Source organism: Colletotrichum destructivum, chromosome 2, assembly GCF_034447905.1.
Source record: "Colletotrichum destructivum chromosome 2, complete sequence".
Lineage (NCBI taxonomy): Eukaryota > Fungi > Ascomycota > Sordariomycetes > Glomerellales > Glomerellaceae > Colletotrichum > Colletotrichum destructivum.
The window spans coordinates 3,224,024-3,240,215 of record NC_085897.1 but is presented as its reverse complement, the minus strand read 5'-3'; the positions used below and the strand labels follow the sequence as shown (position 1 = coordinate 3,240,215).

At 53.9% G+C, this 16,192-nt stretch overlaps 6 protein-coding genes across 6 annotated transcripts; 3 read left to right on the top strand and 3 right to left on the bottom strand.

The window, feature by feature from the left end:
- Positions 1 to 71: 71 nt before the first annotated feature.
- Positions 72 to 5,113, bottom strand: CDEST_03213 (Putative DH domain, PH-like domain superfamily protein). Its single transcript, XM_062919372.1, has 6 exons — positions 3,850 to 5,113; positions 2,973 to 3,808; positions 2,601 to 2,921; positions 2,073 to 2,543; positions 1,783 to 2,017; positions 72 to 1,727 (listed from the first exon to the last, which is right to left on the bottom strand). Exons 1-6 carry the CDS (start codon positions 4,199 to 4,201, stop codon positions 538 to 540), a joined length of 3,405 nt encoding a protein of 1,134 aa, XP_062775423.1. The 5' UTR covers positions 4,202 to 5,113; the 3' UTR covers positions 72 to 537.
- Positions 5,114 to 5,533: 420 nt separating this feature from the next.
- On the top strand, positions 5,534 to 9,107 carry CDEST_03212 (Putative P-type ATPase, HAD superfamily, P-type ATPase, transmembrane domain superfamily). The gene is made up of 4 exons (XM_062919371.1): positions 5,534 to 5,923; positions 5,986 to 6,143; positions 6,215 to 8,838; positions 8,893 to 9,107. Exons 1-4 carry the CDS (start codon positions 5,806 to 5,808, stop codon positions 8,981 to 8,983), a joined length of 2,991 nt encoding a protein of 996 aa, XP_062775422.1. The 5' UTR covers positions 5,534 to 5,805; the 3' UTR covers positions 8,984 to 9,107.
- Position 9,108: 1 nt separating this feature from the next.
- On the bottom strand, positions 9,109 to 10,271 carry CDEST_03211 (Putative proteasome, subunit alpha/beta, proteasome beta-type subunit, nucleophile aminohydrolase). Its single transcript, XM_062919370.1, has 4 exons — positions 10,083 to 10,271; positions 9,998 to 10,016; positions 9,473 to 9,924; positions 9,109 to 9,409 (listed from the first exon to the last, which is right to left on the bottom strand). Exons 1-4 carry the CDS (start codon positions 10,083 to 10,085, stop codon positions 9,266 to 9,268), a joined length of 618 nt encoding a protein of 205 aa, XP_062775421.1. The 5' UTR covers positions 10,086 to 10,271; the 3' UTR covers positions 9,109 to 9,265.
- A 52-nt stretch (positions 10,272 to 10,323) lies between these two features.
- Positions 10,324 to 12,670, top strand: CDEST_03210 (Putative TUG ubiquitin-like domain, Ubiquitin-like domain superfamily). The gene is made up of 2 exons (XM_062919369.1): positions 10,324 to 11,022; positions 11,080 to 12,670. Exons 1-2 carry the CDS (start codon positions 10,889 to 10,891, stop codon positions 12,488 to 12,490), a joined length of 1,545 nt encoding a protein of 514 aa, XP_062775420.1. The 5' UTR covers positions 10,324 to 10,888; the 3' UTR covers positions 12,491 to 12,670.
- CDEST_03209 (Putative large ribosomal subunit protein eL36) lies at positions 12,653 to 13,729 on the bottom strand. The gene is made up of 3 exons (XM_062919368.1): positions 13,601 to 13,729; positions 13,181 to 13,281; positions 12,653 to 12,997 (listed from the first exon to the last, which is right to left on the bottom strand). Exons 1-3 carry the CDS (start codon positions 13,655 to 13,657, stop codon positions 12,835 to 12,837), a joined length of 321 nt encoding a protein of 106 aa, XP_062775419.1. The 5' UTR covers positions 13,658 to 13,729; the 3' UTR covers positions 12,653 to 12,834.
- A 991-nt stretch (positions 13,730 to 14,720) lies between these two features.
- CDEST_03208 (uncharacterized protein) lies at positions 14,721 to 16,067 on the top strand. Its single transcript, XM_062919367.1, has 2 exons — positions 14,721 to 15,556; positions 15,615 to 16,067. Exons 1-2 carry the CDS (start codon positions 15,192 to 15,194, stop codon positions 15,814 to 15,816), a joined length of 567 nt encoding a protein of 188 aa, XP_062775418.1. The 5' UTR covers positions 14,721 to 15,191; the 3' UTR covers positions 15,817 to 16,067.
- Positions 16,068 to 16,192: the final 125 nt, after the last annotated feature.

Genomic DNA, 16,192 nt, shown 5'->3' with positions numbered 1-16,192 from the left:
CCAGTGTAGTACGTCACTGCTAATGCTCAGACCAAGATTTTAGGCCAAAGGGGTTTTCACACGTTGCGGCTGGAATGATCCAGATAGAGAAGGAAACATTTGGCTCAGAATGATCCCCCTCCATTGCCGCACCGCCCCTGTCCTGAGGTACCTTTAATGCAGGTCGCCTCACTGGTCGCGGCTTGAAATCTCGAGCCGAACACCCCAGGCGGTCGAAATTGGGGCACAGAGACGGACGTCCGCGGGTAATCAAGCCACTATAGTAAGCACCTCACAATGGCCTCACTGAAATCACTTGTTGTAGGTAAAGTATTCATCATATAATCCAAACTAGGGGTATCATTATACTGTCGTCAAGTGACGACTAAAGCACTCTGAGCTAATAATGGCTGTGGACATGACACTCCCCCAACGGGAGGCCCTAAATTAAGGTAGCCAAGGGCACAAACAACGAAAGTGGTATTTTTACTTCTTGCGCCCAAGCCACATTCCTTTTTGACTCTCACAGTCATTGAAATGCAGAAATTCGGTCCGCACTCATCGAAAGAAACTTCGGATGCCCTGCACCAAGTCGTCTCTGTTCAGTGTACCAACCCTGCCCCAACGCATCGACGGCTTGTGGGAAAGACGAGGCGCTTTCGCTGCATTAATCTGGAGGTCTTTTTCGTCCCTCTCGGATGGGCAAGGCGAAATTTTCGGTGTGATAGGGTCTCGACGAATTCGAGGCAGATTATTCCCTGACGCGGTGCGCAGCACCTTCGGTCTCGATGGCAACACGTTGCTGGATGCTCGGCCGTCATGTCCAGGCCAAAGCTGCTCGACGGGATCTGCGTGTACAAAAATCGCGGACGGAAGCAACATCGGGGTTGCCGGAGCGCTAACCGTGCTTGTAACCTCGACATCGTCGTCAATTTTGGGTAATCGAGCGCCCTTTGTGTTTTCGACCTCATCGTCAGGGCCGTGCTCCGTGTTGGAGCTCTCGGCTCTGCAGAGCTTGGAAGGATTTCCTTGAAGCGTACTTCCCTTGTCACCCGTATCATCTTCGGCCACAAGTTTTCCAAGACTGGCCACGCTGTTGGATCGCTTTGCAAAAGAACTGGCGATGCTCGCAACACTGAGTTTTCGCATCATAGTGCTCGCTGAGCTTCGGACAAGGTGCTCGCTGCGGGACCTTCCAGTCATGCCAGGGAACGGGAGTATGTCTCGACTCCAGATATCGGACATGAGAGCCTCCAGCCGAGCTCTTTCACCTCGAGGCGGAGCGATAATCGGGATTCGGGGGTTTGTCGTAAGCAACGACTGCGACCGGTTGATGGATGAATTGGAGGCAGCATCCGAATTGTCTCGCACAACGCTTGTGTTTTTCAGTATGACTTGGCATAAAGGGGACTTTGGGCCGACTGTCGTGGCGCGATGAATCGAAATCCGACGAGCAACAGTGCCTGGAGAAGGAGAAAAGGCTGTCAGCGGCACAGAGCCGTTAATGTGTGATTGGAAACACCTACCTGGTTTTCTAAACACCGTCCCGAGGCTCTTCATGCTCAGAAACATTGAACTGTACAGACTAGGGTCGATTTGCTCCTGTTCTCCCTTGGCGGCATTCGTTAACCGGCTCCGCCATTCTTCCTGCTCCCTGGGCGAGCAGGCTGTCATCAACAGTTCGTAAAGTTGAGAGTCGCATTCGAACACAAGCTTCCACGAAAACGGGGCCGTGTGGCACTGAAGTCCTTTTGCGGCGTTAGTTTGGGGATACACAGCCTTGCCAGTGGCACATGAACGTACCTCGGCCGTTGTCCGTTTCTTCAATCTTGATGCCGCCCATGTTGATACATGCTTGGATGGTGTAAATCTGGTCGACCTTGCTTGCTGAGGCCAAACACAGGACGTTGTGGTAGAGAAGACAAATCATGTACTGCCCTCTGGCACCCTCCTTGGTCTGCCAGCAAACATGCAGCGCACCACAAAGGTCGACATGGCCAAACGACCTGATCCGGTTCTTGGAAGCTGCATCAAGCTTCTTGATCATTTGTTAGCCATGCACGCCTCCCCGAAGAGGTTTGGGCCCGACTTACTTGCTCAGGAAAAACCAGACGGTCCTGAAGAATCCATGTCTTCTCCAGTATGGACTTCATCCGCCTGTCGTTCGTTGCTCGGTTGATTTCAGCCGTTGCCTCTCGCAATCGAAGCAGTGCGCTCTCAACTTCCATGTGGGAGTTTGGGCAGTCCATGACAGGCGTGTATTTCAATAATTCGGCAAATAGGAGCGGGTATTTGCAGATACGCTGGATTGGCTGAGGACTTGTAAGCACCTTGGTCGGTAATGGCAGTGAACAACTTCTCACCTTGACAAGGAGATCCCCGATTGTCAACGACTTCTTTGACAGGTCGGCATGTGTATTGGCGGGACCCAACGATGAGGCCAGTGCTTCAATGCCTCTTTGATATGTATCCCACTGCGGCATGGTTCGATGAGCCGAAGCCACATCCTTAATCATCATCTCGTACTTTGCCCCATATTCCTCGTAAATGAAGAAACGGTTCATCTAGCAAAGGTGTTGGGCGCTGTTACTCTCGGCGAAAGTTTTGTTCAAGGCACTTACCTTCCTGCTGAAAACCTTGGCCACATCGCCGGCGATCTGAGCCTCCGAGACCATTCCAGGTACTTCCTGCAACCAGCTTATGGCTCTGCAGTCGTCTTCTGGCACCGAGTCAAGACTCCTCAGTCGTTGATGCCTACGTCCGATTGGTCTGCTTGGTGATGGCGGAATATCGATTTGCGTGTACTCCGAATCCGGCACAACTCGATGCAGCTCGCCCAACAGCTCTTCGTGAAGTTCGACGATGTCCGTGAGATTGCGGTTGATGGAGGACCTGAGTCCCATTGGTAGGGTAGGCAAAGAAGCAAGAATCGTAATGTAAACCTGCCGAGTTTAGCACCCGCGTCTCCTCAATCAGTCAGTCGTGAAACGTACATTCATCAGAAAACGAACGTCTCCAATGTAGCTTTCCTCCGTGCTGATAAGCTCCTCCAAAATACGGCGGCGCTGTAAGGCTCGCTCGGTCGCCAACGGATCAACCTCTGCCGGCCATTCGACGTGGCAGCTGTCTTCCGAGAATCTTGCTGCTGTAAAAGAAGCTCTGCTGCTGCGTTCGGTCCTGGAGGGTGCTAGAGAGTGACGGCTGTTGCCTCGAGGACGGTTTATAGCACTGCCGCTAGCAAGACTGACACTAGCACTTTTCACCGCCGCGACGAAGCCAAACGACGAGCCCGATGATGATCTCCTGTGGCGAGTCCTCCGAGAAAGAGCTGACCTATCAGCGGAATCAAGAAGTTTCCAGGGCAGAGTGCCGTCTGCGTTCATGGGCCGGGGCCGCTGTTTGGCGCGTCGATGCAGGTTTCTCATCCATTTGTGAAAGGGCCCTTGTTTGGGCGACATGTCCGAGTCCGAAAGCTCAAGAGCGTCGTCGCTATCGTCTAATGAGATCTGGGGGAACGGGACAAGATTGTCGTAGGAGTCGTAGGAGTTGCTGTTGTTGGGCTCTAGTCCAAAAGCAGCCATGTTGCTTAAAGTGTCCCAGACTTCGACACCGTCAATGTGCAGACCGTCAAGTCCAGATGAAAGGTCGACATCTTCGAAAACATCCTCAGACGTGGTCGACTCGTGTTGTGACCCGGGCGACGGGGGATTTGAAGTGGCGCAACTTGTCTTTCGGTTGATTCGGACAGAACTGGAGCGGGAACAGGAACCGAGAGATGCAGAGTCTGGTGGCGAAGCCATTTTTGAGGTCCAAGAAAGAAGAGGTAAGACTGGGTTCCAAGACACCAAAAAAGGAAGCAAATAGGAGGACCAAGAGGATTCAAAGCATGATGTACGGTAGCAACACCAAGAGATGAATGATGCAAAGGTGCTGGAACTGCCAGCTGCGCGAGATTTTGGGGGGTTGAAGCTGAAGGGGATGATGTCGCCGGCGTGAGGTTTCTTACTTTGGTAGGTACATGGTCAAGGGACGGGAAGAAAAAGCCAGCGTGGGTCGCTAGAGCGAAGGAGGGAAGGAGGGATTCGAAGCGAAAAAGCTCTTTCAACTTCAAGGAAAGGCAGGAGATAGTGAGGTACTGCCTCCAGATTGGAAGGGAAGGGAAACAACCAGCCGACCGGTGCAAGGTCCTAGTCGAACCACGGAGTCGGGACCGCATGTTCATCACTCCTGCTGCTGCTGCCGCTACTGTGTACTACACCAAGAAAACGAAGACGAACGAGCTGCCATCCATACACAGCTTGGCTTTCACGAGAAGTCGTGGCGTGGTACGGTCCTGTAGTGAAAAGTCGCACCCGGCGAATCTACAAACGGACCACTGAAGAGGAATGCACCTGCGGCATGCAACATGCCCGCGGGACCAGAAAAGGCGTCCTTAGTGTGCATCGTTGTCGGGCCAAGATGCAGAGATCTTAGCCGACGATGCGAATTGGATGCTACTGTAGCACACAATGAGCCGGAACATAAAGTTGCTGACCGAGTCGGAGTCCTTGTTGAAGCTCGGCGCAAGCCTGGACGAACATGGCGAGTCCGTACTCTACTCTGGAGAAATCAATACAAACATGGACATGAACGGTGGCGACCGGCGGTCCATGAGCGCCATGTCTTGATGTGTGGTAGCGAGCGGGAGACAAAGGAACCCCTCCATCGGTCTACAGTGTAGTCATCAATATGTCTGTACCGGAAATTTGCCCTTGCGGCCTACAATGTGGTGGCTTCTGTGGCTTGCCACATCTCGATAATTACCTTCCTTACTTTTGGTAAATGCGGTCGTATAGAAAGCCTTGATACTCCGAGACTTCGCGGTGGATGTGAGTCGCCTCAATGATCCACGGCTTCTTCCTACCTTGCACAAGACGCGCGGACGCTGCAAATACTGCGGGCCGACCTCCGTCCTCCGCATGTTGTCTTCGTCCCTCAACCCTGACTCGGTTTCGGCGCGAGCGATGAAAGGGTGGTTCCGGAGCGGCCTAGTCCCAGTCTAGGGAAGACGGACACAGCGGGCCTCAAGGAACAATCGGATCGGGAATCTCTCGGCGGTCACGTGAATAATGAATTACATAAGTGCTTCGTCTTCTTTGACTGGCTGGCTGTCAAGCTTAATCGCCCCTGTGGGTGGGGGAACCAAGTTGCCAGGTTCTCACAGCATACGTCAAGAGCTCTCTCCTTTCCCTCTCCACTCTGCCCTATGATGCTTGGTGCTCCGGATTATCGGCTTTGAGCCTGTACTTTTGATTGGCCTTTGCCCCACGTTTTTATCCCTCAGGACCGTAATGGCCTGTCCTCAATGTGGCCAGGGACGCGCAGGTGGATGCTGGGACCTTGGGAGTCTTGTTTCCAGTTGCAGGCCCCTCCCCACTAGCGCTAGCCGAAGCGGGACAAGCCCGGAGTCTTCACTCGACGGCAAAAAAAGGTTCCAGAAGGGGAAGCTAGGCAAACCTGGGCCACTGAACGAACACGTAGAGCGTATTGGAAACTTGGGAACATCACCGACGATTTCAGTATCCTGCCCCACCGCGACTGCAATAAGATATGCTGGCCCTTTGATCGTAACCTTTCCAGCACATTCTCTCCTTTTTCCTTTCATCCCAAACCGCTCTTTTCACCAGGCTTGGATCTCTTCTCGACTTTCCTCTTCCCCAACCATCGAAGAGTCGTTCATTTCCACCTCCCATCACCCAGAAACAGAGACTCCACGGCCGCTGAAACTCGGCTAGATACTGTCGGTTCCTCGATAAGACACGTCCAGCGCGCAGCGCAGCTTTCGCGATGGAGAGCGCATACGCCTCGCCCACCGAAAAGGTCCTCTCGACCCTGGGAGTGAACCCCAACACCGGTCTGACCGACGACCAAGTCATTGCGTCGCGCACCAAGCACGGCAAGAATGGTAAGTAGCTTTGCGACGCGAACTTCGCAATAGATAGACCCGTGCTGATAGCCTGTCTACAGTCATCCCCGAAGACCCCCCGACGCCCCTCTGGGAGCTTATTCTCGAGCAATTCAAGGACCAGCTCGTCATCATTCTTCTTGGATCCGCCGCCGTGTCCTTCGTGCTCGCCCTGTTCGACGATGAGGAGGGCTGGAGCGCTTTCGTCGACCCAGCAGTGGTACGTAATCCTCGATGCCAAGATACCCACATTACCAAGACTTTGACCGGCTAACGATGCCGATATTCCAGATCCTGACCATTCTGATCCTCAACGCCGTCGTTGGTGTCTCACAAGAGAGCAGCGCCGAGAAAGCCATCGCCGCCCTGCAGGAATACTCTGCCAACGAGGCCAACGTCATCCGCAATGGCCAAGTATCCCGTGTCAAGGCCGAGGACCTCGTGCCCGGTGACATCGTCTCTGTTCACATTGGCGATCGCATTCCTGCCGACTGCAGACTGGTTACCATCGAGAGCAACAGCTTCAACGTCGACCAGGCTATCCTAACTGGAGAGAGCGAGAGTGTTGGCAAGGACTGCGACCATGTCGTCCAGGATGCGAAGGCTGTCTTGCAGGATCAGGTCAACATGCTGTTCTCCGGAACCACTGTTGTCACTGGTCGCGCAAAAGCTGTTGTCGTCTTGACTGGTTCTCAAACCGCCATTGGTGACATCCACGAGAGCATTACTGCACAGATCTCTGAGCCGACTCCTCTTAAGCAGAAGCTCAACGACTTCGGCGACAGCCTCGCCAAGGTCATTACAGTCATTTGCATTCTGGTCTGGCTCATCAACATCCCCCACTTCAGCGACCCCAGCCATGGTTCCTTCACCAAGGGTGCCATCTACTACCTGAAGATTGCCGTCTCTCTCGGTGTCGCCGCTATCCCCGAAGGTCTCGCTGTCGTTATCACCACCTGCCTGGCGCTTGGTACTCGTAAGATGGCTGCAAAGAACGCTGTCGTCCGAAGCCTGCCATCCGTGGAAACTTTGGGAAGCTGCAGCGTTATTTGCTCCGACAAGACTGGTACCCTTACCACCAACCAGATGAGTGTCAGCAGGCTTGTCTATCTCAGCGAGAACGGCTCGGGTCTCGTCGAGCACGATGTCGAGGGCACCACGTTCGCCCCCAAAGGATCCATCTCTCTCAGAGGCGAGACTGTCACTGATCTGACCCGCTCTTCTTCTACCGTTCGCCAAATGACCGAGGTCGCTGCTGTGTGCAACGACTCCAAGATCGCCTATGATGCTCAGAGTGCTACCTATTCCAACGTCGGCGAGCCTACTGAGGGTGCTCTGAGAGTTTTGGTTGAGAAACTTGGCCCTTGCGCGCCTGCTAACAGCAATCCCGAGGACTGTGTTCACTACGCCAGCGCTCAGTATGAGAGCCGTCTTCCTCGCCTGTCGACCTTTGAATTCTCCAGAGATCGCAAGAGCATGTCTGTTCTTGTTCAGAATGGCCAAGAGAAGAAGCTTCTTGTAAAGGGTGCCCCTGAGTCCGTCATTGAACGATGCTCGCACGCTCTTGTTGGCGCCGATGGAAAGCGCCAGCCTTTGAACAGCAAGCTCTCGGAATTGATCGCCAAGGAGGTTGTAGACTACGGCAACCGCGGTCTACGTGTCATTGCCCTCGCCAGCATTGACAACATTGGCGAAAACCCTCTATTGAAGTCGGCCAAGACTACTGCCCAGTACGCCCAGATCGAGCAGAACATGACCTTCCTCGGATTGGTCGGTATGCTTGACCCCCCTCGTCCCGAAGTCAAGGCCTCTATCCGCAAGTGCAAGGACGCCGGAATTCGCGTTATAGTCATCACTGGAGACAACCGCAACACTGCCGAGAGCATCTGCCGACAAATTGGCGTCTTTGGCGAATACGAGGACCTCAAGGGCAAGAGCTATACTGGCAGAGAGTTCGAGAACCTCAGCGAGAGCGAGGCTATCGAGGCTGCTAAGAACGCTTCCCTCTTCTCCCGTGTCGAGCCCAGCCATAAGTCCAAGCTTGTTGACCTCCTCCAGCAACAGGGAGAAGTCGTAGCCATGACTGGTGACGGTGTCAACGACGCGCCCGCCCTCAAGAAGGCCGATATTGGTGTTGCCATGGGCTCCGGTACTGATGTCTCTAAGCTTGCCGCCGACATGGTGCTTGCTGACGACAACTTCGCCACGATTGAGGTCGCCATTGAGGAGGGACGCTCCATCTACAACAACACCCAGCAGTTCATTCGCTATCTCATCTCTTCCAACATCGGCGAGGTCGTCTCCATTTTCCTTACCGCTGCCCTTGGCATGCCCGAGGCACTGATTCCCGTCCAACTCCTCTGGGTCAACCTGGTCACCGACGGTCTCCCTGCCACTGCCTTGTCGTTCAACCCCCCCGACCACGAGATCATGAAGCGCCAGCCCAGAAAGCGCGACGAGCCTCTCATCGGCGGCTGGCTCTTCCTCCGGTACCTCATCATCGGCACCTACGTTGGTGTGGCTACTGTCGCCGGCTACGCTTGGTGGTTCATGTACAACCCCGAGGGTCCTCAGATCACTTTCTCGCACCTCTCCCGCTTCCATCGTTGCTCCACCGACTTCCCGGAGATTGGCTGCCAGATGTTTTCGAACAGCTCTGCCAAGTCCGCCTCGACGGTTTCGCTCTCGATCCTAGTCGTCATTGAGATGTTCAACGCCATGAACGCACTGTCCTCCAGCGAGTCTCTCTTGACCCTGCCTCTCTGGGCCAACATGAAGCTTGTTTACGCCATCACCCTCTCCATGGCTCTTCACTTTGCTCTTCTCTATACTCCCTTCCTCCAGAATCTCTTCTCCATTTTGCCCCTGAACTGGAACGAGTGGAAGGCAGTCCTGTACATCAGCGCCCCTGTCATGTAAGTTGATACCCGTTGATTTCAGCCTTCGAATCCGTGCTAACATCATTAAAGCATCATCGACGAGGTTCTCAAGGCCGTTGAGAGATCATTCTTCAGTCAGAAGAAGACTGTTGAGACCTCCAAGGTAAAGAAGGAAAACTAGATGGATAGAGATCGGCCTAAGCTAGATCATAGACCACTTGTATCATATGAGCACTGTCAAAATTACGCACAGAGCTATACATAGATCGTCGCAGCCGACATCAAGGCATAAAAAGTCTCACCAAAAGGATGTAAAATCAAGGCCACTTGTCTCGTTCATGCAAGCTTCAAGGGCCATCTCATAGTGGATCACCTCCATCTATTGGTACAAGCTAGAAACCGCCTATTTGCAGCGGTTCTACCGAGCTCTCCTCCCTCCACACACTAAACCCCGTCGTGAAAATTAGTCTTGCCTGCCCTTGAGCAGCCTCTTGGTGACCTTATCCTTCTCAATAATGTACACATGTGCACCCCAACCGGATAGGGCGTCTCGGTCAACAGCGTTTAGGAGTGACTGAGAGATGGTTTCGAAGAGCTCATCGGGACCCTGTGTAGGAATACGGATTAGTTTGTCGTGAAAACCCCCGTCATGTTGTCCGTTGTCACGTACCAGATCGGGCTCCCATAAGCTCTCGCACATGCCAAAGAGCTGTTCGGAGGCTGTGCCGGAGACGATGAAGTCCTTGGCGAAGTCGATGCAGCCGATGGAGTCGAAACCGCAGATGAAGGGCTTGCCCGTCTTGGGGTCGAGGCCAGCAACGACAGGAGAAACGAAGTAGGGGCCGAAGCGGCGCTCGTAAAGGGAGCTGCTAACGAGGTTGGCGAAGGTGGTCGGAGCGATGTTCCGCTCCTCGCGAAGGCGGTACATGTTGACCTTGTAGCGGAAGAGGTCACCGACGGTCGTGACATCAGTGGCCAGACCAGTGAGACCCAGGAAGACGTCGCCGTACTGGAAGATCTTAGGGAAATTGTTGGAGACGGTCAGGGCCTGGAGACCGAGGCGAAGATCGCAGGCTATTGCGACGCAGTCCTTGCCGACCATTGCGACGCAGGCGCCGCCATCTAGAGAGGAAATATGGTTAGGAGGGTGGTGTTGGAACAGTTTGTGACTCGAGAAGCGTAGAGGGGGACGAACTGATGGAGAACGGGGAGCTCTGGAGGACTGGTTAGCTGGGAGTTTGCAACTTGAGGCTGAGGAGGGGGAGGAGTAACGGGCATACCATTTTGGCTCCTGTAGCGAGGGGCCGCTAGGTGCTTGGGTGATTCGGGTGATGATCGAAGGATTTCTACCGTTCAGGTTTACTTCGTGATGAAATCGCGGGGTAGGCCTTGAATTAGGCTTGGTGTGTTGCGTCGAAGTCGTTGATGGCGGGTCGTGATGATGGTGGGTGTAGCTGCAATTGAGGTTGCCCGGATCGGAATGCTGAGGTAGCGTAGCACCTGCTGCCGCCTACTCTTGCTGCTACTGTTGCTACTGCAGGGCAAGGCAAACACGCATGGCGCGGCCGAAGTGGTCGGAAAATCCACGTACAGCGGGTTGGAGCTCGCTGATTGGCTTGAGCTTGCTGCGTGGCCAAGCAGCTTTCAGCGGGTGCTCAATCATGATGCACGTCCCCCAAGTCATCTTCGCTGATGGACCCTCTAGCCTGCCTTACGTACTTACACTCTACCTGGACCTCTACTCACGAGGGAGCCAATTACGCATACAGCGCAGACTTTCACTTCCATAAGGGTTTATGGCATAGGTCCGGCTTCTCTCAAGCCCAAAGTCGAATTTATCAGCAACCGAAAGTCTTTTAGGATCCTCTGCTGTTGACTTTCCTTGCCCTTCCGCCAACTTCCACCAGAATAATACACCACCAACGCACGCGCTGCTCCCCACCGAGAAGTCAACCCCGCCAACAATCATCCCGAACACAATACCAAAGCAGTCATTAAAGAAGAACCAACGAATCGACAGCGAACAATACACTAGTTTGGAAAGAAAAAATACAGACTACTCGCCTACGACATATTTACAGCCGGAATGTCGCACGTGGTGGTAATCGGCACGGACTTACGAAGGGCGACCGTCAAGGTCAGCCCGGGCACGTACTTGACAGAAGTTTTGGAACAGGCCTGCAAGAAGCTCAACTTGTCGAGTGACAAATACCTGTTGAAGTATGTTGACAACTGTATTGCATTCTTCGCTTTTGCAACATGCTAACAGCCGTATAGGCACAAGCAGAAACAGGTCGATCTGTCCGTCGTCTGGCGAGTGAGCGGCCTTACTCCTGGGGCTAAACTGGAGCTCGTCCAGAAATCCAACACCCCTTCTGTCGTGTCGGTTGCGCTTCAGCTACCCAATCCTGAAGCAGGTTCTGCCCCAAACGGCCGTTTAGTCGAGAAACTCCCCAGCGATTTTACCATCTGGAAAGCCTTACGCCAGTTCGAGAGTGGCGTAGTCAGTCAGGGGAAGAACCTCAACATCACAGCACGAGGAGTCGCGCAAACAACGAGCGGAGGCGCGAGCGGGAGCGGACAGATGTACTATGAGACGCCAGTGCTGAACATTATGGGTCGGGAGCTGGCCACATTTGACGACTTCCAGAAGACGCTTTCACAACTTGGCTACAACTCGGGCAGTGTTTTGATCCGTTTGTCGTTCAGAAAGACTGAACAGACGTTATTTGAGGCCATGGGCCAGATCAGTCAGTTTTTTACCGAAGTTGAGGCCGAGGCGAAGAAGACAGAGGAGACGCCTTCCGCCGTGGACGAAACATCAGAGTCTGCGGTTGTTGAGATGACCAACCAGTCTGCAGCCTCTGAGGATGCAGTCGAGCCTTCAGTCGAGTCTCCAGTCGCAGATGCTTCGGTGGACAAGCAAGGCAACGAAGCCCCAGTCCAAAGGTCGGCAGGCCAAGCGGAACTAGCATCTGGAGCCATGGAAGTCGATAAACCAGACCCGGCAGACCCTTTGCAACCGGTAAGTGTCTTCCGAGCCCCAAGTGGAACGACACCTGCGGCAGCGCTCGCGGATGTACCGGAGGACGACTATGCCCCGACTATTGCCCACGCACAGTTACACCAAGCTCGACTTCAGAAGAGCGCCCAGAACAAGCGGCTACCCTCCGACAAGGAGCTCGAGGCGCAGAGGCAAGCTGAGGAAGCCCGCCTGGCCGCTGTCTCCAATGTGCCAATGAAAGTACGCTTCCCGGACAACACTTCTGCGCAGTGGTCCTTTGGCCACGAAGCCACCGGCGCCACTCTTTACCGAGCCGTCAGGTCTGTGATGGCGTATAATGCCCTGGCCTTCAGGCTGGTCGTGCCTGGCAGCAAGGTGGTTATCAAGGACGAGGATAGCCCGAACAACCGCTTGATCCACGACTACAAGCTCACCCGTAGTGTGCTTTTGAGCTTGGTCTGGGACGACAGCGTGCCGGCAGATGTGCGCAAGAAGCCTTTTCTTAAGGGGAGCGTTGCCCAGACGGCTAAGGAGGTAATGGTACCAGACATTCCCAAGGATAACGATAATGAGGAAGAGCGTCCCGCAGCGTCATCGTCCAAGCCGGAGAAAAGGGAAGGGAGCGGCGACGGTAGCGTTGCGAAGAAGCTTCCCAAATGGCTCAAGCTGCCTGGAAAGAAATAGACGGCATCGTATTTTGTAGAACATAACACTCGACCATTTCCACATTCGACGTGGGAAGCAATGTTGAGGCCGGCATTTTGTACGCCTTAAAAAGACGGAAAACTTCTTCGCGAGGCATAGCGTCATAAATCACAAGGTCAACGCAGACGATTCATATTGATGAGGCAACAATGGGTGTGCTTGAAATTTTGGTATTTGTCGTCGTGAGCTGCAACTATTCCGTGATGCAGCGTATCAGAAACCGTCAGGGGGAGTCCGTAAAAAGACAACTTTTGTGACCACGCCTTTGAACCCATATGCCCAACCCAATATTTGCCAGTACACCCATATGTCGACTGTTTAATTTAGTGACCGACACGGCGGGACTCGGCGATGACGCGGGTCATCTCCTCGACCTTTCTCTTGGCGCGGCCAAAGGTGCCGAGCCTCTTCTTGGCGAGCTTACGGGCACGCTTGTCCTTGGAGTTGCGGAGCAACTCAATGACACGGCGCTCGTAGGGGGCGAGGCTGCGTGGAAGGTTCGAGGTTAGCATTCGCGTCAAGTAAAGGAATGGCGATGGCCAATTGTCAGTTGTCCAGCATCACCACAAGAGACCAAGACGCCTCGTCTGGCGAGATGCTCGACACCCGCAAGCGTTGAACCAAGACCTTTGACGGCCAAGATTGAATTGGAAGAAACTCAAGACTTACCCAGCAACTTCCTTGACAACGTCACGGACGAAAGAGGTGCGCTTGCTCAGGTGACCCTTGGTGCGGGAGACGCGGGGCTTGACGACGCGAGGGGTGGTCTTCTATATTACCAGAAACATCAACCGGTCAGCGTCCATCTTCTGCAAAAAGCGGCAAAGGTTTGCTCGCTCCCCTCGTGGAGAGGGTGTTTATGTGTATGCAGAGATCCTCCACGAGGTGAGACGAAGCGGGATGAGGGTAATGTGTTTCCCCTTTTCCTTCTGGAAGCCCCTAATTTCCCAGTTGTGCGCGCGTGCATTGTTTCCCATTCTCTCGTCTCTTTCGATCCGAGTAAAACTTCGTTTCGCAAATGCTCCAGGTAAGGGACTTCCTTCAGGTCGGGGTCGTGAAAGTTGTGATGGTAGTGGTGGTTCGACGTACGTGGCCGTGGTTAAGACCGACGGAGAGACCGGTGCGGGCGGGCGCTTCCTTGGCCATCTTGATCGATGTTGGGTTGCTGATGGACGGTGGGTGGTCGGGTTAGTATTGTCGTGATGGTCGAGGAGGAGGAAACGGCTCGACCAGGACAGAAAAAAAGTTCGATACCGTCGATTGGCAATTTTCGGCGGGTTTGTGTGGTCACGTGCTTGGGGTTAGCGAGGGAATGTGACTGGCTCAATAGCGTTGGACGAAAGCTAGTGCTGAGGCGGCACTGGTCAGTGCGAGTTGGCTTGGAGGGGCAGGTGGTTTTTACCCCGATGTGCTCTGATTGGCTTGGATTCTCTCAGGATTTAACAGAAAAACTCAAGCACTCCAGATTGCAACAAAGTGGCATGTTTCGATGCCGACCTAGGTGCCTACCTAGGCAAGTCCAGACAGTTGTCGAAAGTTGAGTTTTTCCGGCTTCCACCTCTCACCGCCTTCCCATACCCAAAACTCAGCAATTCGTACGATCTTAGACCGAGGAGACACCGCATGCTCTGTCTTGGTCGGCTTAAAGTATCAACATGCACTTCATCTATGTGCCTGAGCACGACCACCACTGGGGAATGAAAACTGGACAGTATGGTAGGCTCGTTTTTGTTGTTTCTTCCATTGACCGGCGAGGCTAAATCGCCCGGCCAGCCCAGACGGTAGGAACACCACATAGCCGCGTATTGTTATCCTCGCCTGGTCTTGCTTGTCTGGCTTTGCTAGTGTACTTCGCTTTGCCTCCTTCGTCACTCTTACGGATGGCAATTTCGTCTCGGCAACTCACCTCTAGTAACTTGGTCACTCCGTCTAAGTAGACTAAAGGCCCCCCACTCTTGATCCTAACTTAGACACAGCCTCTTGTCTTCCCTGAATGCCGTCCAAATAGCGGAACGAGGTCTATCTATTCTATGGGGGCGTAAAGGGGGGCTGGGGGGCGGATGGGATCAGCAACGAAGTGCACTGTGCAAAACGATGCGGGAAACGTGAAACATACATCATCCAATCACAGTTGACGCCTCCCCTGAAAAGAGCTCAGCCAACGCAAACCAGGGTGCATTCATGCGAGCACTACCCTCTCAGCCTCTCAACTCGCTCCATCTACAACAAGTCCGTCTTAATGATGGGCTGGTACGGATATGTTCCCTGCGTAATTCCCTCCTCTCCCCCAAAAATGGACCCCTTTCCGTCCCGCAAACGCGGACGGTCCGGTTGATTGCATCACGATCTGCAGATGGCTGTGTTGATTTCTTGAGTTTGACCATGATGGACCACGTCGTTCCCACCCCTGAAGAGTCCGGTCCTGCAAGGAACGATTATGAAGATCTGGAGCTGTTGAGTCCAATACCGTGCGCAACCGGGCCATATTAATGTCGTGCAAAGCTTGAAGGAACGGTCTGCCTGGGTGATCGGCGAGGGGGCCCTTGACCTTGATCACCCTGCTTCTTCGGTCCTCCTCTGTTCCTTACAAATACTCTTCAACTCTTGCCTGCGACCAGTGTTTTCCTCCTGAGCATATGTTATTCCATACCTAATTATATCCTCTAGCACACTCAACAACATGAGATTCTCTCTTCTCGTCATCGCCGCTCCGGCCGCCCAAGCCGTAGTCTCCTACATGGCCGCCGTCCCAGAGTCCCTCATGGCCATGGTCGAGTCTGCCGATTGCACTTTGCCCGACGACTTCCAGATCCAAAACTTTGCGGCCGAATCACCAGACGGTGGGCAGACGCTCGACTCCCTGGATTTCAGCTTCAACGACGACAGTACGTTACTCAGCACGTCATGTCACCTCGACGCCTCGTCGATACCCGTAGCAGGTGACGGCCGCACTGCGCGGTACGCCTGCGACGACACCCGCGTGCAGTTCATCTGGCAGAACGGGACCATCACCGTGATTGAGAAAGTCTGCCCCGGTGACGACGGGTAAGTTGACCACATACCTTACTTGGGCCGGACTTCGCGGCTAATAGACCAAATACAGTGCCGCAGACTACGAGGCGTCTGGTACAGCCGCCGTTCCGGTGGTGTGCGACGGGGCCGCCGGGAACGGAACGGGCAACGCCGCACGTCTCAGGCGCAGCGGGAGCAAGAACAGGAGGGCCGTTGCGTGCAAGTCCAACTCGGATGACATCCGATCGAAATTCTTCAGCATCCAGCCTGTCCCGGGTGGCGGCGAGAAGTAAGAATTTTTGGGATGAACTGAGGAATAAGACAACGGAACTACGTGGATGATGAAACAGATTGGCAAACGCATTTTAACACCGACCAAGTGACCCAGCGTGGCAACGAACGAGGATCCTGGGCATAAGGTAACCAAGCGTGCCAGGTCATGCTTCGCCCAACTGTTGAGCTATACAGACTAGTGCATGATCGGAAGACAGTCACATTTGCAAAGACGAACTAAAATAGGATAATTAGTAGACTACCACTGCTTGCATTATATTCTTGAAATGAAATCCCCCAACAGTGAGCTCCCAGAGATCGAGTGTATGGGGAGGTGAGAGCCGCCGACGCCCCCGCCGCCCCCGCCGCTGCCTGGTAGCTGACAGCTTTTTGCAG